The following is a 21,870-nucleotide window of genomic DNA, read 5'->3' on the forward strand; positions in this document are numbered from 1 at the left end:
GCACACTTCTTCTTGAAGAGATATATGTACGGGCGATACAAAGCCCAAGCCAGAAGAGCCCTCCTCTCCATCTTTTTCATCATTAACTTCCCCAACTCAGTATTCTTTTAATTCATAAAAAAAATCATTCAAATTAATCTGCTTAGTCTTACTCATGTGAATCGATCATGGATGCATTTATGAAGGACCATAATGTGAGCCGAGCCAGCAACCTCGTTCGCCAATGCGCGAGTGACCTCCCCTCGGCAACGGGCAGATACCTCTTAGAGAAAGTCCCAGCAGTACAATGGCTGCCGAGATACGCACCGCGATGGATCGTCAATGATTCGATCGCGGGCTTGACCGTTGGGGTCGTCCTCGTGCCGCAAGCGTTGGCATATGCAAAGATTGCGGGTATCCCTCTGCAGGACGGGCTGCTGGCTGCGTGGTTGCCGTCTATCCTATACTTCATCATGGGAACTTCAAAAGGTAAGTTGACAAGTGAAAAGAAAAAGGGTCAAAAACATCTGAGGTCTTTTTAACTGATGCTTTTTATTTCTTCTTCTTCTAGATGCCAATACCGGACCAACATCAATCATCGGCCTTCTCACGGCTCAGATCATCAAGGACGTCAGTGCCGAGGGATACACATCGACCGCCATCGCAGTTGCCATATCCTTCTCGGTCGGCGTGTACTGTCTCGTCTTGGGCCTGCTCAAACTCGGCTTTCTCCTAGAGCTCGTCTCGCATCCCGTGCTCACCGGCTTCATCTCCGCCGCAGCAATAACCATCATCGTCGGCCAGGTCCCCGCCATCTTCGGCGAGACCGACGTCGGCAGCGGCGTTGCGAACCAGATCCACGACATCTTCGCCAAACTCCCCCGGACCAAGCCGGTGACTCTCGTCGTCGGGATCGTAGGCATCCTCATGCTCGTCGCGATGCAAGTCTTGGGCCAGCGGTACGGCAAGAGGAGCAAAGTAATGTGGATCGTCTCCATCGGCCGGAACGCCATCACCATCCTCCTCTTCACGGTCATCAGCTTCGTCGCCAACCGGAACATCCAGACGCCCATCTTCGCCCTCACGGGGAAGATTCCGGCCGGGCTCCTCCCGCCCCGGGCGCCGGATATGGCGCTGGTAGGCCGGGTCTTCTCGCCCAGCCTGGCCGTCTTCCTCGCGGCCGCGCTGGAGCACATCGCCATCGCGAAGTCGTTCGGCCGGAAGAATCACTACGCGATCGATCCAAGCCAGGAACTCACATTCCTCGGCGTCGCCAACGTGCTCAACAGCTTCATGGGCGGCATGGCTGTAGGCGGCGCCGCCTCACGTACTGCGGTCAATTCGGAATCGGGGGTCAAGTCGCCTCTGTATGGGCTATTCACGGCCGGGACGGTCCTCGTCTCCATCTACGCCCTGACCGGGGCGCTCTTCTGGATCCCAAAGGCCACCCTATCGGCCGTCATCATCGTAGCCGTGTGGTCCATCGTCGCCTCCCCTTCCGTGTTCGTCGGCTATTGGAACGTGTCGCTGGTCGACTTTACGGCGTCGCAGATCGCCTTCTGGGTCACCCTCTTCGTCTCGGCCGAGATGGGCATCGAGCTCGCCACCGGCTTCATGCTTCTGTGCACCATCCTCCAGACTCTCTTCCTCAAAGGCCGAGGCCTGGACCCGCGAGACGATCTCGCCACTTACTACCCCCGGCCGTCCGCCGACAGCGGCTGCGGCATCGATCACATCCCAGCCGGGACTGCCGTGGTGAGGTTCAGCCACCCCATCATCTTCCTCAACGCCTCGCGCGCGAAAGCCTCCATCCTCGACACCGTGCAGGCTTTCCATTCGGGCGCGCCTGCACCATCATCATTCTCGCGCAACAAAACGGATCCCGACCGGCTCTGGAACGAGCTCGGCACTCAGCACATTGCGCGCTTGAGAGAACGCTACGCCAACGACAACAAAAACAACAACAACAAAAATATTTCTCCTCCGCATCTTTCCGACGCCGCCGACGATGACCTGCCGCAGATCAGGCTCCTGGTCATCGATTTCTCATCCGTCATCTATATTGACGAGACGGGCATCCTCGCCTTGCAGGACACGCAGACCGAGCTGAAGGCCTACGCCGGCACCGAGGTCCCCATCCGCTTCGTAGGCATGAAGCAGCATCTCGTCGGCAAGTTGGAGCGCGTGGGCTGGAACTTCTCACTTCCCTCTATCTCCTCGCCACAGCCACAGCCCGGGGCCGTCGTGCTGTATCATGATATGCGAGAAGCCATCACATCGCCTCTAAATAAGAATATCCCGGAACGCGGCTGCGAAATCGGGGATGGAAAAGAAGCGTCGAGTCTTGCAGAGAGTCAAGTTTAATGTATAAATCGAGGCGGACATCATCGAACGGGCTGGCTGGTCAGGGACCGCGACCGGCGAGGATCCAGTAGGTACAGTACTAACGATGTTATAATGCATAGACCCCCTTTTAGCACCAAAACTAAGGGTCAACACTTCGAGAGAAAATTTCACATTAGCGAGAATCCATCAATCCCACTTTCGGGAAACTATTTAATTGGACCATTGATCTTAAATCTGCTTATTCAATGGAACTAAATGCAAAGGATAAGAGCCGACATCGCTCCCCTCGTTTTTTCTTTTCTACTCTACCCCTTCCAAAATTAAATTTGCGGGTATAACTCTAAATATTAAGCGAAAGCCAACATTCCATGCTTCCTGCTCTACCTAGCCCTCTCTCAAACGATATGGAATAAAACCGTCTCAGAGTTATGAGCTATTTGTATCTACTGAAAGGTTTATAATTTTTATTTATCATTTAAAGCTTCCGATTGGGAAAAAAAAAAAGTTTGCGCTCTCAAATTGACAAGTTTTGGTATGAAATAAGCGTTTATGGCTTTACTTGTTCTGGGGTAACCTATCGTTCGGGCTGGATCCCCCATCCGTTCATTATATCCGCTTGAAATAATCAATGTCAAGATAAACATAATAATCAAAGAGGAAATCTGCTCTTTCTTCTTAAGATAAGAGAAATTTAAATACTCTACTTTTTAATACGCATTGCATTCATTACATGATCTCCGTAATCAGCGACTAAACACGAGAAACGAAAAAAAAAAAAAAAAAAAAAAAAAAAAAAAAAGGAGGGAGAGAGAGAGAGAGAGAGAAGTGTCGGTTGCACAGGCAATCCGGTGGTGAGAAGTACAAATTATACCGAGTAGTGTTTACCAAGTATATTCCTGAAGTCTGAAGAGGCTCAGCTATACTACCTACCTTAGCGGAGCAAGCCGGGATTCTAGAACCGTGGGGCAGACCGTGTAGCAGGTCTACACGGTTGGCCACTATCCTTCAAAACAGCTCGGTTGATAGATTTTAAACCGTGTAGATATTTTTAAACCGTGTAGGAGGAGTTAAGCGAAGGCTGCGCCCGGGAGAATAATCCGAGCGGGGTCACTAAGGTAGCTAAGGGAGAGCTATATGTTGGTGCCAAGGCCGGCATACCCTATTGTAGCCACGTGACCTGGTGCTTACATTCCTACAAGAAGATAAAGAAGAAAAAAAAGGAAGAAAAAAAAGTGGCAAACCGCTCGCCATTCAATTCTCGCTTACTTCGCTTACTCCGTATACATACTTATAAAAAAAAAAAAATCCCCTTACTCCGTAAACCCAGTTTCAACAACCTAATAAAACTACCTACCTATCTATCTAACACCATCCATCCTCATATATCATCATCCCCTTTGATACTCCGTAAAGCTCGCGAGAGTACTTCACATCACATCTTCCTAGGCCGATTTATTTATGGGGGGGGGGGGGGGGGGGGGGGGCAGGAAGGAGGGGCAGGACTCACTCTAAATAGTAGTGGTAGTGGTGGTAAAATTATGATGATAACGGGCATAATTTTTTTTTTAAAAAAGAAATACCTAACTAACTACCTATCCGCACCATCCCAGATACCCCAGGGGACTAGCTGTTAACACCTCGACTGTGAAGGTACATATCTCGAACTCCAAAGACCAGAGACGAAAAGCACCTCCCTTACAACTTACCAAGCGCTCTCTCAACAACACAAAGATACAAACAAAACTCCAATCAAAAGCCCATGCCACCCCCCATGCCACCCCCCATAACATCCCCCATACCATCCCCCATCCCACCCCCCAGATCGCCTCCACTTCCAAATCCCAATAGATCTTCCCCGCCCCCCATCAGCCCCGACATCAAGTCCCCATGCTCACCTCCCAGGGAGCCAATCAAAAGGTTCCCCCGGCCGGTATCCACCACGGACGCCAGCGCATCCATGCCCGCGGCGTCGATGGCGTTGTTGAGATCGCCCAGTGCATCCATAGCCTGCTGTGGCATGCTGAGCTGGGCTTCCACCTTGCGGTACAGGCGTACGATCGTCTCGGCGCGACAGGGCTCCGTTTTGTGCAGCTGGGGGGCGTCTTCGGCCTCGGACTTGAGAGCTTCGCGGAGGTTCATGCGCCGCTGTTGAGGCGGGATGACATCGATTTGGCTTCCCGTGTCCCAGCTCGCGGGTTCCGGGGCGCAGACGATAGCGCATGCTGCATCGAGGGCGGCACTTCCACTGCCGTTTTCAATGTGCGTCTTCAATTCATCGATGAGAGCGGCTAGGACGCGTTTGGCGCCTAGCATTTTGACGGCGACGAGGATGAGCCGGTGGGTGTAGTTTGCAGGATGGCTGCTTAGGCGTGGGTTGAGAGCCCACTGTACCATATTTCCGAGAGTTGAGTTGATGGCGACGATGAGACCACCACTTGGTGAGCCGGTCCAGGACTCGAGTTCGGTGTGGTCGCTTGCACCGCGACGTTCCCAGCCGAGGTTGCCGCGGAGGGCTTTGAGAAGAGGCTCGATGTCTTGTCGTGACGGCTCGGCGCGTTGGAGCCAGCGGAGACTTTGCTCTAGGTTCTTAGCTACGATGTTGAGAATTGAGTTGAGCATCTGAGAGGCTTCGGTGTTATTGGATATGGAGGCCGGATTCGTGATAAGTACAGAGAGGATTTGAAGGACAGCGTTGGCGTCACCGCGGGATTCCCAAAGCTGGCATGCCAACCAGTTGATGCCAGAAACCAAGGATGGGAGGAGGAAAGTGTCGACCAAGTACTCCAATCCACCTTTCAGTGTCTCATCAGACAGAACTTTGGTTGAGCATGCCAAGGCAGTCTCATGGAAGAGGGTCGGCACCAGAAGGTAAAAGTCTTGCGGTGGGCAAGACGACATCAACTCATCTCCGAGCCCACCACTTTCGTTGTCAAACAGACCTTGTATCCAGCCCTTGAGATGTTGCGATTCGGCCTCGGTCATGTCTTCCATCTTACGGCTAAGATGGCCGCGATTGAGAAGCTTGGCGACAAACGAATTCGGGTTTCGTATTCCTAGGTCGACAGTAGATAGGTTGTATCTATAAGTGAATGATAAGACCAGCAGAAGAATGGCTCCGAATTCTTCGTATACGGGCTGGTACTCTCCTTGGTCCTCGTCATATCGCCAGTTATCAAGCAGGTCGCAGATTGGTTGGAGGAATGTTGAAGGTTTGTCGAAAAGAAGCATCACGTCAAGCGAGTATGGTCTCCTGACAAGCTGATTACACAAACTTTTCAGGGACATTGTCTCCTTATTGCTACATAGTCGTGCAATAACCTTATGTTGTTAATTTTGATTCTCACATGGGGTATTCAATACTCGCCTCTGTGATAGCATGGCTTACAGCCCCGACGTTTCCGTCCATATGCTCCAACTCATCGACCAAACCCTCGGTCCTTTCCGGATCTGACAAGCATTGCTGAACCAGGTCTTCTTTCATATACCTACCACCTGCTGGTAAACTCTGCATTGGAATGTCGCCCAATAGCTCTTCGATACTCGACTCTTCCAATAAGCCGTGTAGACAACATGCAAAGCAGAAATCCTGCCGCACCGAGTCGGAGAACATGTTATTGTTGCTCGTCTCATCAAACATGTTGGATAGTGTGGGAAAGACCGTGGTATCGACATGCCTCAGAGCTTCTGTGATACAAAACTCAGAGGTGAGAGGTGGGAAAAGTGACGACGACAAAGCTGAGAGGAGAAGCGGGATCTTGTTGATGAGGAAGGATCTGAGAATGTTTGTAGTCTGGGCTCGTTCGTTGCGAAACGTTGCATTTGCGAGGACATCAAACGCTGCGAGAATAAGATCTACCATGGTAGATCGGATATCGTCCTATTCGAGTTAGCGAAGCACTTGCTGTTCTAAGATACGGCAGCAAACTTGGTATCTGTTATGGAGATATTGAAATATGGCACCATCATCCACCAATGGTCGAGCAACGAGCTGTCAACATCAGCACGCGAACCCTGGTAGTTTTCATCCGACCTACCAGAGAGTTGAGGTAGATATACAAGCCCGCCCTAGTATTGACGACTGGAAGTTCCTCTACAACCATACTGTCTACTCCTGGCTCCAAGCCTGCCTGTAGCATATCTTCGATCTCCTTGTCCGCTCCAGTTTTGGGCTCCTTCGGTTCAGGAGGTTCGAACGAAATCAGTGTTTCCGTCCGAAAAATCTCCAGCCTTCCAGCACTCTGAGGGCTGCTCTCTATCAACAGCGGCACGAATCCTGCCAACGCTTTTCCCAGCTCTAGCCGTGTAGACTTCGGTACCGCCCTTCTTCTGAGAAAGTGTAGTACTCGATCACTCTCCACCACCGAGACAACCAATGTACCAAGAGCCATGTGCACTGCTGCCATTTCAGCCGGACTCGTGGGAGCCAAACCCATCATCTGGCGCACGGGGTGTGCCGCAGTAACCATCGTCCCCATCCACCGTACACACGCATTGATCAATTCCACGATCTCCTGAAGGTCGCGAGGCGCTGCGCCCGAGGAGATGTGTTTCGTGATGCGGTAGAACAGCGTCTCCTCCGCCGCATATGAATTTGTCCATCTTCTCGGCGGCTTCTTGTTCTCTCCTCCATCCTGCTCGAGTTCATCTTCTCGGAAGCTCGAGACCTTCCACAACGCCCTCAACAGGGTCGGCACATTGACCAGATCCAGGCTCAGCAGAACCTGCAGGTAGCGGACGACACGCGGATCGAGAGCCGAATTGATATCTTCTCGCGGCGCAAGAAAAATATCTAGTATCCGTGCTGGCTGAAGGGGGCTTTGGTTGTGGAGGAGCTCGACGTAGGTTTTGAAGGTTTCAGGGTCAAGGCGCGTCTCGATGCAGCGGTCCAGGAACCTCTGCCATACGTTACAGCTTGAGGTCATCATGCGTGCCGTGTGGTATTCAAGGAGCCGGTGGACTGCGCATCAGGTATATCGTTCGCTTCGACGAGAGAATACAGCAAATACCTGTTGGAACTTTGCTCGCAATTGTGGTTAGGTGCTTCTTCTGATGTGACGCGCCCAAATCGAGATTTGCCAGGTTCAGCCTCGGCTGGCACATACGTCATTTATTGGACTTTAAAACGAGACAATGGATAGATAACATCAGAAGAATAAGATACAAAGATTATTTTTCAAACCTACGTATTCAGTGCTAGAATTGACAAACAATCGTCAAAAAACGGCTGCACTTCTCAGTTGCATAGATAGCCTTTGACTTTGTCTTGATTTTAACCGAGTGTTCGCAGACTACCGGTAGGTAAAAGCCGGCGCATGGGTAGGTAGAGAGACTATTTCTTGAGTGCCCCAGACGGGTTAGGCGTGGAATAGCAACACGTTGGTTCGTTCACGTGTATGTCTGACATGCCAAAGCAACAAATTACTCAAAACTACCGGTATTCGAATCGCTATACACCAGCTTCCGGTTCCCCCAAGATGAGCTGTACGACTAATATACGTAGTACGAAGCAGTCAACCAACGATTGGTAGCATCTAAAAGAATTTTGTATTTACATCAGATATCTATTAAGATATCACAAGAAGCAGAAGCTAACAAAAAAATCTGGCAGGTGTACACTCTGATAATTTGATCTCGTAGGGATTGGATTAGTTACCAAGTCACGTGTGTCTCGCTAAGGCCGCTAATTATACTCTAGCGATATGATATGGTCGTCTATATCATAGAGTTAAAAACTGCACTGAACTCGCGCCTACGGGTTGCATTATGACAAATTACATGGGGCTTCTAGGAGGATACGTGTGGGTACCTATTATGGGCACATCATCATCTCAGTTATTATATTCCCTCATTGACGTTTCTATACACAACGGACCTACCTATTCACAGCCACATAAACCGATAGAAAGAAACAGAAGGGACAGATACAAGTAATAAATAAATCTATGTTCTAAAATGCAACTAATTATAAGTAAAAAGAAACTATGAGCGGGACACCAGAATGGGTTCTCCCTACCAAAGGGAGCAAAGCAAAGCCAAGCAAAGCAAAGCATGCAAGCAAGCCAGCCTAGCCTAGCTCTAACCATTTCCCAACCTCGCGAAAAGGATCAAGAACACGAAAAAAAGGAATCGAGGTTATGAAATCGCATCGCTGAGCAAGCATTCCATTCTCAAATCATAACCACCATGGCAGCAACGGTAGCGAAAAGACCGACGACTAGATGGTTCGTCCTCGTGTCAGCAGTGGCGCCAGAGACATATGTCTGCTTGTGCGCCATGCTGTTGCCTGCTGGAACGGTCAAGTTTGAGGCGGTGTAGTTGGAGGCGGTGTAGTTCGACGGTGCGTCGACGATGAATGCGCCGTGGTCTGGTACGTGGGGCAGTGGACTGGAGGGTGGACTTGCTGGAGCGGGTTTGGTTGCTGCAGGGGGGTGGGATTCGCCCTCGTTTAAGTGTTTATCGCTGGTATCTTTATCCTTGGGAACGTCATCTCCAACGGGGTAGCTTCCCGGGTCTTCAGGCTTAGCGGGCACGTTATTTCCCGCTGGTTTATCGGTTCCATGGCTTTGAGGCGGAGTGGGTACGTTGCTTCCCGCTGGTTTGTCACTGCCATGGCCTTGAGGCGGAGGAGGCATTTTATCTCCCGCTGGTTTGTTGCTTCCAGGGCCTTCAGGCTTAGCGGGCACGTTATTTCCCGCTGGTTTATCGGTTCCATGGCTTTGAGGCGGAGTGGGTACGTTGCCTCCCGCTGGTTTGTCACTTCCGTGGCCTTGAGGCGGGGTAAGCATCTTATCTCCCGCTGGTTTGTCGCTTCCATAGCCTTGGGGCTGAGTAGGCACGTTACCTCCCGCTGGTTTATTGCTTCCTGGGCCTTCAGGCTTAGCAGGCACGTTGTCTCCCGCTGGTTTGTCACTTCCATGACCGTCCGGTTGAGCGGGAACGTTATCTCCCGCTGGTTTATTGCTTCCTGGGCCTTCAGGCTTAGCAGGCACGTTGCCTCCCGCTGGTTTGTCACTTCCGTGGCCTTGAGGCGGGGTAGGCATCTTATCTCCCGCTGGTTTGTCGCTTCCATAGCCTTGGGGCTGAGTAGGCACGTTATTTCCTGCTGGTTTGTCGCTTCCATGACCGTCCGGTTGAGCGGGAACGTTATCTCCCGCTGGTTTATTGCTTCCAGGGCCTTCAGGCTTCGCGGGTATCTTATCTCCCGCTGGTTTGTCGCTATCATAGCCTTGAGGCGGAGTGTGTACGTTGCCTCCTGCTGGTTTATTGCTTCCATAGCCTTCAGGGTGATTGGGCACCGGGTTGTTGCTTCCGTGGTCTTCAGGTGGAGTATGCACGTCACCTCCCACTGGTTTGTCGCTTCCATGGCTTTGAGGCGGAGTGGGTACGTTATCTCCAACGGGGTAGCTTTCATGGCCTTCAGGCTGAGGTCCAGCTGGTGCCTTCGGAGGCGATACGGTCGGAACAATGTTGCTCATGGTGGTAGGAGAGCATTTCGAGCATGGCTGGAAGACGAGCGATGTCGGAGGGGTTGGTGCGCCATCAGCACAGCTTCGGACCAATGTCTATGAGGTGTTAGTTAGATCAAGCCAGAATCAAACCAGGACGTGGATCATACCCTCGTTACTGTAACGTCCGAGCTGGGCAATGGGTAGCCAGCGGATGTGATATGGCAGGCGTAACAGGCTGTTCTGGTCAGTGAGAGCTTAACGAAACGGGAATGCATAGTGCTTACGTTGACCAGATGTTGGTTGATTGCAAAGACTGTTCGAATCCTTCGTGAATGTCTTGGTCTGGAACTTCGTTTCAGTCTTGTCATTCAAGACATTGACTTCGACGGTAACATCCACGACAATCGTCACAAGTACACCAATATTCTCACAGGTGTTCGCTGGGACGGGCGGCTCAGGGTGGCCTGACTTGATAGGGCTCACTGGGCAAACCGTCGTATACACGTCAATTGTGTCAGTAGTCACGTGGCCTATTGGACAGTTCTTGACTGTGGAAGGACAAGCTGTGATGGTGTACGTGATCTCCGTCTGTACCGTTGAGGTGGTATAGCCAGGGGGTTGGATAGGCGTTGGCGTTACAGGGTAAACAGTTGTGTAGGTTGATACCGTGTTAGTAACAACTTGACCTGGGCTGCAGTTCACTTTGGTTTGGCCACAAGAGGTCACAGTGCTGATCTGCGTAACATAAACCGTGCTTGTTGTCATCGGTACCGCTGGGATACCCGTGATCGTGGGCCGCAATGATATTGGCGCCGAGCGTGATATTAGTTTCGTCGGACTGACCAATATTTCGGATATAGGAACGCCGGAGTACACAGGCAAGGGGTTGTATACCGAGGGCTCAACAACGACTGGAGGCTCTGCGGTCTGGTATGGCGGCAGGTCGGTGGCCGGGACGGGGTTGTATACCGAGGGTTCAACAACGATTGGGGGCTCTGCGGTCTGGTATGGCGGCAGTTCGGTGGCCGGGACGGGGTTGTATACCGAGGGTTCAACAACGATTGGGGGCTCTGCGGTCGGGTATGGCGGCAGGTCGGTGGCCGGGACGGGGTTGTATACCGAGGGTTCAACAACGATTGGGGGCTCTGCGGTCTGGTATGGCGGCAGGTCGGTGGCCGGGACGGGGTTGTATACCGAGGATTCAACAACGACTGGAGGCTGTGCGGTCTGGTATGGTGGAAGGTCGGTGGCCGGAATGGGGTTGTATACCGAGGGCCCAACAATGACGGAAGGCTCTGTGGTTTGGTATCGATCTGTCGCGGGGGGTATCTCGGGGGAAACGCTCGCTGTGGTAGTGACAGACGCAAAGCTGGGACCTGGTGTAGGTTTTATGCTGATGGTCTCAACTGGTATATCCCCGGAGACTGCTGGGGCTGCCGTTGAGGTTGGGAATACAGTCTCTTCAGAAGGATCATCCGTGTAGATATCCGACTCAATCTTTGTGTTGATAGACTCTACTGGAGGGTCTGAAGCGATGGGCAAGGTGCCGGTTGGGTATGGCGGGACTTCGGTAGGCTGTGCCGTTATCGATGGAGCTTCTGATGATGTGAATTCAACAGGAATGCTGGTTTCAATCGAGGCTTGAACTGACACCTGTGTGGTGAAAATATCCGATGCGAGACCAGTGGTCGGTGGAGCCACGGCTGAAATGGTAAAGCTCGGCAGCAATATTTCAGTCGTTTGGTCTTGGTTCAAGCTCTCAGTCGAAGACACGCCCTGGGATCCCACCGCTGTAGCCGGGGCTGAACTTTCTACTGGAATAGAAACATCGACCGGCGTAGAAGTGGCAGTGATCAGCGGGTCTGAGGCCGAAGGACCGGGAAGATTTGTGTTCACTGATATGACTGTGTCTGTTTCTGGGAGACCCGAGGAAGATCCGATGATTTCAGAGACGGTAAAAGATGGTTGGGCAGTTTGAGCTGGGTCGACATCCGAAGTAAGTACAGTGCTCGACGCTTGGTCTTGACTTGCGGAGATACTTAGGCTACTGCTCGATATGTCAGATGTTGCGAGGTCAACGAATGAAGGAACAGGAGTGTTTGTTTCAATGGCTGTCGGTTGAATCGTGAATATTCCAGTATTGATACCGGAAGACGGGCTAGAAACGGCCAGCGATGGGTCTCCGATAATTGTGGACGATATAACTCGGGTGATTGACGGGACTTCCGTTGGTTCCAGGATCGATGAAGTTTCCTCCGGGGGGCCTCCGGCGGAAGTGACGAGTGGCGGCACAGAGAAACTGGGCAACAAAGAAAGGCTTTCCACGACGCTAGTAGCCGTAGGCTCTGCCGTAAAGTCCGAGACAATATCCGTGAATATATCTGTAACGATGGTCACCTTTGAGGCGAAAGAACTCAGAGCGAGGCCTCCAGATGAAGCCGTAGGCTCTGCCGTAAAGTCCGAAACGATACCGGTGAATGTGTTTGTAGCGACGGTCACCCCTGGGGCGGAAGAACTGTCTCTAGCTGTAGCCGTAGGCTCTGCCGTAAAGTCCGAAACGATATCCGTGAGTATGTCTGTGGCGATGGTTACCTCTAGAGCGGAAGAGCTGCTTCTAGCTGAAGCCGTAGGCTCTGCTGTAAAGTCCGAAACGATATCCGTGAGTATGTCTGTGGCGATGGTTACCTCTAGAGCGGAAGAGCTGCTTCTAGCTGAAGCCGTAGGCTCTGCTGTAAAGTCCGAAACGATACCGGTGAATGTGTTTGTAGCGACGGTCACCCCTGGGGCGGAAGAGCTCAGAACGAGGCCTCCAGCTGAAGTCGTGAATGTGTTTGTAGCGACGGTCACCCTTGGGACGGAAGAACTGTCTCCAGCTATAGCCGTAGGCTCTGCCGTAAAGTCCGAAACAATATCCGTAAATGTGTTTGTAGCGACGGTCACCTCTGGGCCGAGAGAACTCAGAGCGAGGCCTGCAGCTGAAGTCGTGAATGTGTTTGTAGCGACGGTCACCTCTGGGCCGAAAGAACTCAGAGCGAGGCCTGCAGCTGAAGTCGTGAATGTGTTTGTAGCGACGGTCACCTCTGGGCCGAAAGAACTCAGAGCGAGGCCTCCAGCTGAAGTGACAAGAGGCGGCACAGAAGCTGAAGTGACAAGAAGCACAGAAGAACTGGGCGACAAAGAAAGACTTTCCAAGCTAATAGCAGTGGGTTCTACTGTAAACTCCGAAGCGATATCCGTGAATGTATTTGTAGCGAAGGTCACCTCTGAAGCGAAAGAACTCAGAGCGGGGCCTCCAGCTGAAGTGATAAAAGGCGGCACAAAAGCTGAGGTGATAAGGGGCACAGAAGAGCTGACCGGCGAGAGACTTTCCAAGAAGCTAGTAGCCGTAGGCTCTACCGTAAAGTCCGAAATGATATCCGTGAATGTGTCCGTAGCGACGGTCACCTCTGAGGCGAAAGAACTCAGAGCGAGGCCTCCAGCTGAAGTGACAAGAGGCGGCACAGAAGAACTGGGCGATAAAGAGAGACTTCCTAAGCTAATAGCCGTAGGCTCTGCCGTATCCGTAGCGACGGTCACCTCTGAGGCGAGAGAACTCAGAGCGAGGCCTCCAGCTGAAGTGACAAGAGGCGGCACAGAAGCTGAAGTGATAAAAGGCGGCAAAGAGGAGCTGGGCGTCAGAGGAAGACTTTCCAAGAAGCTAGTAGCTGTAGGCTCTGCCGTATCCGTAGCGACGGTCACCTCTGGGCCGAAAGAACTCAAAGCGATGCTTCCAGCTGAAGTGACAAGAGGCGGCACAGAAGAACTGGGCGATAAAGAGAGACTTCCTAAGCTAATAGCCGTAGGCTCTGCCGTATCCGTAGCGACGGTCACCTCTAGGCCGAAAGAACTCAAAGCGATGCTTCCAGCTGAAGTGACAAGAGGCGGCACAAAAGAACTGGGCGATAAAGAGAGACTTCCTAAGCTAATAGCCGTAGGCTCTGCCGTATCCGTAGCGACGGTCACCTCTAGGCCGAAAGAACTCAGAGCGATGCTTCCAGCTGAAGTGACAAGAGGCGGCACAGAAGAACTGGGCGATAAAGAGAGACTTCCTAAGCTAATAGCCGTAGGCACAGCCGTCAAGTCCGAAACAATATCCGTAAATGTATTCGTAGCGACGCTCACTTCTGGGGCGGAAGAACTCAGGGCCAGAGACAGCACAGGTGTTGTCTCGATCTGACTTGGTGTCAGTGAAAGGGCCGTCGACGGGAAACCGTCTGAATCAGAAGCCAGGCTAGTGACAAGGGACGATGGCGAAATGATTTCCGAGGCCGTGGATGGTAACTCAGCAGTCCGATCACTTGTCGGAAAGGCAGATTGAGAAGTCACTTGGGTGATGGAGGCCAGTATCGAGGTACCTTCGCTTGTTTGCTGCACCACTGTCGTGGTTTGAGCAAAGAACAGGCTCGATAGCGATGAGAGAAGACCACCAGAGCTTGTCGGGGCTGTTGATAAAGTGGCGGAATCTCTGAGGGCCGTAGGCTCTGAAGACAGTGTGCTTTGCTGCGTAGCTGTCGGATTCTCTTGACTTAGCGATGCGAGAGATGACTGGCCAAGTCCATTGCTTAAAGAGGAACTTTGACCAAGTAGTAAATCGCTTTCGCTCCTGCTTGAAACCTGGGGTAAATTGAAAGACTGCGTTGGTTGCGACGTCTCAGCTGTGATAGTGGTGCGAAGTGATTGACTCTGGAAGAAGAATTAGTTCCGGAAAGGGTCGATCAATATGTCCGCACTTGATCCGAGACAAATGAAAATGCTGAAGTTACCTGAGGTATATTCTCCAATGTGCTGGTACCCCCAACATTACTCTGCGCCAAAGTTAATGTGCTTGGACCTGGTGAGGTACTGCCCAACACCACAGCACTGCTCGGTTCATTACAGACAACTGCATTATTGTCGGCCGACACTACACTGAAAGACTGTTCAATAGAGCCATCAATAGAACTGCCGTCGAATGTAACACCAACGCCACATTCATCTGTGGTAGAGGAAAAAAACCTTGCGTTACCAAAGATAGGATTGTCCCATGTTAACACTCCCCTAACATAAGAGAAGGTGACATCGATGTCATTGGCAGTAGGAGTGCCAAAACGGAATAAGTGAGGGCCCGGTGTCAGGACTTCTTGCTGAGTGGCAAATGCTGTGAGACCATTCGCCCTCAGACGTTGGTCATCGCCGATTTCGAAAATCGTAGCTTGGGTACATGTAGTGGTGATGCAGATTTCTCCGCCGACGCCGAACGCAAGGTAGACTTGGTCCACGGATTGCCTGGGCAGTATCCTGCCCGGCCTAGTTGCGGTCGCACCCGGTGGAATATTTTGTATAGCCACGTTGAACGACAATATAAATTTTGCGGATGTCGCGGAGCTGGTGGCAATATTGGTAACGAGAGATGGACGGCTGACACTTGTCGTTGATGCACGGTTCGAAATAGAGACACCTGATGCTGTGAAAGCTGGCTGGGATAATGAGATTGAACGGAGTGATATCTGTCCCACTGAAGATGCTACTTTAGATGTGGCTGTAGACTGTAGACGGCTGAATGATCCTGTGGATAGCGACTGGCTCCCAAACTGAGAAATGATGCGGCTAGTTGCAGGTACAGACTCGGATCTTGCTGATAGCGACTGGCTCCCAGACGGAGAAATGATGCGACTAGTTGCAGGTACAGACTCGGATCCTGAGCTTCGTTGTACAGAGAGCGAAGACAAGACGCTGGGGATAGACGACTGTCTGACCACAAAAGACGATTCTGTTGAGGTTTTGCTTCCAGATTCAGAGAGTAGGACGTCCGTCGGGAGCGAAATGCTCGGCTGGGAAGAGAAGCGCAATATCGTGCTTGACGAGACAGAGCTGCTATTTTGAAGACCTGGCAGGCTGGAACCGACGGAAACACCACTCTGTGTCAGGGAAGGCACGAATGGTTGAGATACAGACGGCTGTGTACTTATGATGCCAGTTGGAAGTGACAGCAATGATGTTAACACCCCTTCCAATGATGCCTGAGCTGACGAAAGACGCGACGTGCTTTGTTGTTGGGTTGTCACGCTTCCAAGCAACGAGGATATGTTTTGCGTGACGGGCAATCCAGTTTCTGAAACAGGGATTGACAATGACGGCTCTAGACTTCCGGATGTGGATTGCACAACCCCAGCGGATCCCGAAGTCTGCGGTTGCGATGAAGTGCCCTGTGCGGAAACACGGCTCGAGAATAGGTCTCCGCTCGTGGATGCTAATGAGTACGACGGTCCAGAGGAGTAAGGAAGGCTTGAGGGCTCCGCCGAGGCAGTCACTCTAACTCTAGTCTCAGAGAACGACTGAGAGGATGAAGGTTGACCGGAAGACAATAGCGTGGATTGTGCGATGATGGTTGCGGCAGAGGATTCAACAGCAGTACTGTTTTGATCCCTGTAGGACGTGGTGAAGGCACTTCGACTGTACATGGATGAGAGCAGAGAGAGGGAGGATGAGTACAAGGCCTCGCTCAGACTAGACGCCTCAGAGATAAGTTGACTTCTCGACGATGATGGGGCCACGTAGTTGGTGTTTGAGCCAGTCGAGACAACAGAAATCTGCGATGCTTCGGCCGAAGCACTGGAGAAAGTTTCAATAGAGACAATCCGAGAGCTCGTGCTGATTGTGCTCCCTTGTCCGACTTGACTGGAAGAGAAAAGTTCTGAAACGACCGCGGTACTCTCCGTGAATTGACTCAGAGATCCCGATCTTGTCGATGAACCAGCGCTGAGCGAGCCACTACCCTGGGTGGTAGAGGGCGCTGAGGCGGATCCATTTTGTGTCGTAGATGCGTAGGTGGTAGAAGGTGCCTGTGAATTATAAGCACCACATTCTCCGTGAGGAAGGAAAGTCCTACCTCAGAAACAGACACTCCACTTTCAATACTTGAGATCTGACCCTGACTGGAAGATATACTGTTATATGGGCCACCAGCACTCACACTGATACTGGCTTGCGTAGATGAAGACAAAGATCCGCTAGCACCTAATGTCGTAGATCCAGATCCCGGTAAAGTGGTAGTCGCACTTCTAGATCCAAGTTGAGTTTCGATAGAAGATATTCCATTGACAGCAACTGAGGAAGGTGTAGCAAGTAAAGATGAGATCTGACTTTGACTGGAAGATATACTGATAAATGGGCCACCAGCACTGACACTGATACTGGCTTGCGTAGACAGAGATAAAGATCCGCTAGCTCCTAATGTCGTAGATCCAGATCCTGGTAGTGTCGCAGTCGCACTTCCAGATCCAAGTCGAGTTTCGATAGAAGATATTCCACTGATAGCAATTGAGGAAGGTGTGGCAAGTAAAGATGAGATCTGACCTTGACTAGAAGATATACCGATAAATGGGCCACTAGCACTGAAACTGATACTGGCTTGCGTAGATAGAGATAAAGATCCGCTAGCTCCTAATGTCGTGGATCCAGATCCTGGTAGAGTCGCAGTCGCACTTCCAGATCCAAGTCGAGTTTCGATTGAAGATATTCCACTGATAGCAATTGAGGAAGGTATGGCAAGTAAAGATGAGGATATACCAGTAAACTCTCCACTCGAAACACTCGGCGACGGCAACAGAGTGCTGTACTCACTGCTGGAGACCACCGATGCTGACCCGCTCTCACTTATACTTACGCTTGGCACAGTAGTCGAGAAGACAACAGTCTGTGTCGCAGTACCCGTGATCGATGTGCCGCTCGCGTCAGTTGTGACAGTCTCAATGAATGAGAGGGTTGACGTGAGGCTGTATGAGGCGGATGCTGTCGATGACTGGTACTCCGTTGTGCTCTGGAGAATGCTATTGCTTGCCGAAGAGGCAGAAGCTGAGAGCGACGATGCATACTCTGCGATGGAACTGCTGGCGGACAAAATTGAGGAGAAGCTTGAGATCACTTGACTTGGGATCGCTGAACTCAAGGACTCGGTCATGGTCGACAGGGCGGATGAATACGCGCTCTGAGAGGACTGAAGGGCCGAGAGAGATGATGAGGCCAGACTTGTGACGGCCGGTGACTCTGATGCCGAAGCACTTTGGGAGCTGACCAAGGCCGAAAGCGATGATGAAGCCAGAAACACACTCTGGCTAGCAGATTCGAGCGAGGAGATGCTTGCGGCAATCGAGCTTGGTACGGCTGAACTCAGAGAGGCCGAGATACTTGATACCATCGATGAGAGGGCGCTCTGGGAGCTCTCCAGGGATGAGAGAGTAGATGTAACATCTGCCATGGAGCTGCTGACCGAAATACTTGTGTATATCGCGGCAACGCTCGAGGAGACACTCGAGGCAGTTGCGGAGGACATGAGACTGCTGTATATAGCGCTCTGGCTCGAGAAGTCTGTTGCTGTAGGTGTTGACGATACTGATTCCCAGAACGTTCGGGTATTCAGTGACTGAGACACTTCGGTTGGCTGTGCGCTAACTGGTTGTTCCAAGGCGCTTGTAAATACAGGCAATCCTGAAGTGCTCTGTCCTGGTGGGACGAACTGGGACGTTGAAGGCGACGGAGCAACATCTGGAGTGACAACTTGGCTCGTAGACGCGGCATTTTCTTGTGCAGTGGAGGCGGCGGCGACTGTGCTTGATCCTGGCTCGACAGCGTTCGATGTTGACAATATCTCTGGGGTGGTGAGTTGACCAAGAGATGAAGGAACACCCGAAGATGTAAACAAGACGCTGGCATCACCATTGACCGTAATTGTCTCGGAGAAGATCCTGGAGACAATAGTTATCGATTCCGAAGCGGCCGAAGATATCGGGGAGACAGTTGCGGATTCTAAAGCAGCCGAAGAGATCCGGGAGACAGTGGCGGATCCTAAAGCGGCCGAAGAGATCGGGGAAATAGTTGCGGATTCTAGAGCGGCCGAAGAGATCGTAGAGACAATAGTTGCGGATCCCGAAGCGGCCGAAGAGACAACAGTTGCGGATCCTAAAGCGGCCGAAGATATCGGGGAGACAGTTGCGGATTCTAAAGCAGCCGAAGAGATCCGGGAGACAATGGCGGATTCTAAAGCAGCCGAAGAGATCGTAGAGACAACAGTTGCGGATTCTGAAGCGGCCAAAGAGACAACAGTTGCGGATCCCGAAGCGGCTGAAGAGACAATAGTTGCGGATCCTAAAGCGGCCGAAGATATCGGAGAAACAATTGCGGATTCTAAAGCAGCCGAAGAGATCGTAGAGACAACAGTTGCGGATCCCGAAGCGGCCGAAGAGATAACAGTTGCGGATCCTAAAGCGGCCGAAGAGATCGGGGAAACAGTTGCGGATCCTAAAGCGGCCGAAGATGAAGGTCTAGTTGTTCCCAAACTTGAATCTCCGCTCCGACTCAAGCTTTGAGAAGCAGGAGAACCTGAGGCCGATGAGGACAGAATGGAGCTGGGCACACTTCTTCCCGAAGTAGATAGTGAGAAGAAGTTAGAGAACAGGGTGTCCGAGGCAGCAGGTGTGGCAACAAAAGTCGCGGACGTGCTTTCAGAGAGAATCCTGGAAACAGAAGCTGTAGACAAAGATCCCGCGGTCTGACTGCTTTTGTACGACGTCGAGAATCCCGAGCCAGTAGAGATGCTCGAAAAGGCGCTACTCAAAGTAGACTCGACAGGCAATCTCGTGTTAATAAGGCTTGTTCCTGTGAGTGAAGACGATTGCACATTCGAAGACCCAAGTCGCGACGTCGAAAGGCTCGAGCCAATAGAGATGCCCGAGCCCGTAGAGATGCTCGGAAAGGCGCTGCTAAGAGTACTTGGCCTTATAAGTGAAGACGATTGCACATTCGAAGACCCAGTTCGCGAGGTCGAGGAGCCCGAGCCAGTAGAGATGCCCGAAAAGGCGCTACTCAAAGTAGACTCGACAGGCAATCTCGTGTTAATAAGGCTTGTTCCTATGAATGAAGAAGATTGCACATTCGAAGACCCAAGTCGCGACGTCGAAAGGCTCGAGCCAATAGAGATGCTCGAACCCGTAGAGATGCTCGGAAAGGCGCTGCTCAAAGTACTTGGCCTTAAAAGCGAAGACGATTGCACATTCGAAGACCCAAGTGGCGACGTCGAAAGGCCCGAGCTAATAGAGATGCCTGAGCCCGTAGAGATGCTCGAGCCCGTAGAGATGCCCGAGCCTGTAGAGATGCTCGGAAAGGCGCTGCTCAAAGTACTTGGCCTTAAAAGCGAAGACGATTGCACATTCGAAGACCCAAGTAGCGACGTCGAAAGGCCCGAGCTAATAGAGATGCCTGAGCCCGTAGAGATGCCCGAGCCTGTAGAGATGCTCGGAAAGGCGCTGCTCAAAGTACTTGGCCTTAAAAGCGAAGACGATTGCACATTCGAAGACCCAAGTAGCGACGTCGAAAGGCCCGAGCTAATAGAGATGCCTGAGCCCGTAGAGATGCCCGAGCCTGTAGAGATGCTCGGAAAGGCGCTGCTCAAAGTACTTGGCCTTAAAAGCGAAGACGATTGCACATTCGAAGACCCAAGTCGCGACGTCGAAAGGCTCGAGCCAATAGAGATGCTCGAACCCGTAGAGATGCTCGGAAAGGCGCTGCTCAAAGTACTTGGCCTTAAAAGCGAAGACGATTGCACATTCGAAGACCCAAGTAGCGACGTCGAAAGGCCCGAGCTAATAGAGATGCCTGAGCCCGTAGAGATGCTCGAACCCGTAGAGATGCTCGGAAAGGCGTTGCTTAAAGTACTTGGCCTTAAAAGCGAAGACGATTGCACATTCGAAGACCCAAGTCGCGATGTCGAAAGGCCCGAGCTAATAGAGATGCCCGACCCAGTAGAGATGCTCGGAAAGGCGCTGCTAAGAGTACTTGGCCTTATGAGCGAAGACGATTGCACATTCGAAGACCCAGGTCGCGAAGTCGATTCTGCGACTGATATATTCAAAGAGCTGGTAGAAACTGAAGGTACTGTTAGCGCAAGGCCAAAGTCACGATTGATTTTTTTTTTCGCAACAACATGTCAGTTGTCGCAAAACATCGCATCTCACAAACTAGCCATTCAATCTTCGACGAGCTGTGAGATGCGATATCCTGGAATATCTTTTCCTGGCCAGATTTTGTTGTTGCTACGGCAGGGCTCTTGGAGGATCTAGCAATATGGTCCTGGGAGCGGGAAAGGAACATCCTGGGACTCAAGAACGGTGACCAGAACAAAATAAACACAGGGACGGTGTGAGGGCCAGAAGAAAAAAGCACATACCCAGGGATTCGATCCTTGAACTAGAAAAGGCCTGTCCGGATGTCGATACCGAAGCTAGGGAGGGCAAAACGAGGGTCTGAGAGTTGCTTGAGGCGATGCCAGACGAGGATCCAGTAGCCCGGGCTGCAGAGCTTCCGTAGAGAGAGGTGGATGAACCTGAGCTCTCGCTGCGGGATACAGATTGAGCATTGCTAATCGTAGATGCGCCGGCCGATGAAGCTCTCGATAACGAGTTCTCATCAACCTCCCAGAAGACCCTGATAATTGGCGTCCCTATTGAGCCGGAGGGCAAGGAAAAAGATGCAATTATCGCAGGGTCATTTATTGTGGATATACCAGGGAGACCAAACCTAGGACTGGAGGAGGTCGTGTCAAGGGTTGGAAGCTGGGCGTTGATGATTGTGCTATTGATAGTGTCAGAAAGCTATCATGGACAAGAAGGTAGGATAGGCACTCACGCATATCCTAAGACTAATCCAAGTACAACAGGTGAACGGAGTAATTTGGGAAGAGCCGTATGGAGCAGCATGGCGATAAAGATTTCGACACTGCACCCGCCGACAACGCCTCACGTGGAGGAGTAAAGACCGTGTACCGCAGTGATATTGCGATGAATGAAAATTAAAAAACCGAGTGAGTGAGGGTTGTATTTTGTCTACGTAGACGACATGAATCTTTGCGAGAAAAAGTATTTAGGAAATTCGATTAGGGAGTGGGAAGGAGCTAAGTGTATGCAAAATCGACTGTTGACATTGTTGAGGTTGGAATTGTACGCTAGGCGTAAGCGAGAGAAGAATTAGCATTCCATACATAGCTTTTTGAATGTCGTAAGTTTTGTCTCTGATTGATGACGAGAAT

General features: G+C 51.5%; 6 protein-coding genes across 6 annotated transcripts; 3 read left to right on the top strand and 3 right to left on the bottom strand.

Annotated features, from left to right (window-relative positions):
- Window positions 1–167: 167 nt before the first annotated feature.
- Window positions 168–2,343, top strand: L3040_004479 (uncharacterized protein; the record flags this gene model as incomplete). Its single annotated transcript, XM_007291537.1, has 2 exons — window positions 168–468; window positions 551–2,343. The coding sequence occupies 2 exons, from the start codon at window positions 168–170 to the stop codon at window positions 2,341–2,343; spliced, it is 2,094 nt and encodes a 697-aa protein (XP_007291599.1).
- Window positions 2,344–4,074: 1,731 nt separating this feature from the next.
- On the bottom strand, window positions 4,075–7,247 carry L3040_004480 (uncharacterized protein; the record flags this gene model as incomplete). The annotated part of the gene is made up of 4 exons (XM_066155186.1): window positions 4,075–5,643; window positions 5,690–6,202; window positions 6,251–6,313; window positions 6,360–7,247. The coding sequence occupies 4 exons, from the start codon at window positions 7,245–7,247 to the stop codon at window positions 4,075–4,077; spliced, it is 3,033 nt and encodes a 1,010-aa protein (XP_066011995.1).
- A 1,245-nt stretch (window positions 7,248–8,492) lies between these two features.
- On the bottom strand, window positions 8,493–17,751 carry L3040_004481 (uncharacterized protein; the record flags this gene model as incomplete). The annotated part of the gene is made up of 5 exons (XM_066155193.1): window positions 8,493–9,887; window positions 9,941–10,008; window positions 10,058–14,495; window positions 14,576–16,633; window positions 16,765–17,751. The coding sequence occupies 5 exons, from the start codon at window positions 17,749–17,751 to the stop codon at window positions 8,493–8,495; spliced, it is 8,946 nt and encodes a 2,981-aa protein (XP_066011996.1).
- A 175-nt stretch (window positions 17,752–17,926) lies between these two features.
- Window positions 17,927–19,342, top strand: L3040_004482 (uncharacterized protein; the record flags this gene model as incomplete). Its single annotated transcript, XM_066155201.1, has 4 exons — window positions 17,927–18,202; window positions 18,257–18,448; window positions 18,494–19,109; window positions 19,164–19,342. 4 exons carry the CDS (start codon window positions 17,927–17,929, stop codon window positions 19,340–19,342), a joined length of 1,263 nt encoding a protein of 420 aa, XP_066011997.1.
- A 39-nt stretch (window positions 19,343–19,381) lies between these two features.
- Window positions 19,382–20,591, top strand: L3040_004483 (uncharacterized protein; the record flags this gene model as incomplete). The annotated part of the gene is made up of 2 exons (XM_066155207.1): window positions 19,382–20,497; window positions 20,589–20,591. 2 exons carry the CDS (start codon window positions 19,382–19,384, stop codon window positions 20,589–20,591), a joined length of 1,119 nt encoding a protein of 372 aa, XP_066011998.1.
- A 20-nt stretch (window positions 20,592–20,611) lies between these two features.
- Window positions 20,612–21,541, bottom strand: L3040_004484 (uncharacterized protein; the record flags this gene model as incomplete). The annotated part of the gene is made up of 4 exons (XM_066155211.1): window positions 20,612–20,711; window positions 21,013–21,032; window positions 21,083–21,416; window positions 21,471–21,541. 4 exons carry the CDS (start codon window positions 21,539–21,541, stop codon window positions 20,612–20,614), a joined length of 525 nt encoding a protein of 174 aa, XP_066011999.1.
- Between the last annotated feature and the right edge of the window lie 329 nt (window positions 21,542–21,870).

Source organism: Drepanopeziza brunnea (assembly GCF_022702325.1).
Source record: "Drepanopeziza brunnea f. sp. 'multigermtubi' strain 214-2 chromosome Unknown ctg6, whole genome shotgun sequence".
Taxonomy (NCBI): Eukaryota; Fungi; Ascomycota; class Leotiomycetes; order Helotiales; family Drepanopezizaceae; genus Drepanopeziza; species Drepanopeziza brunnea.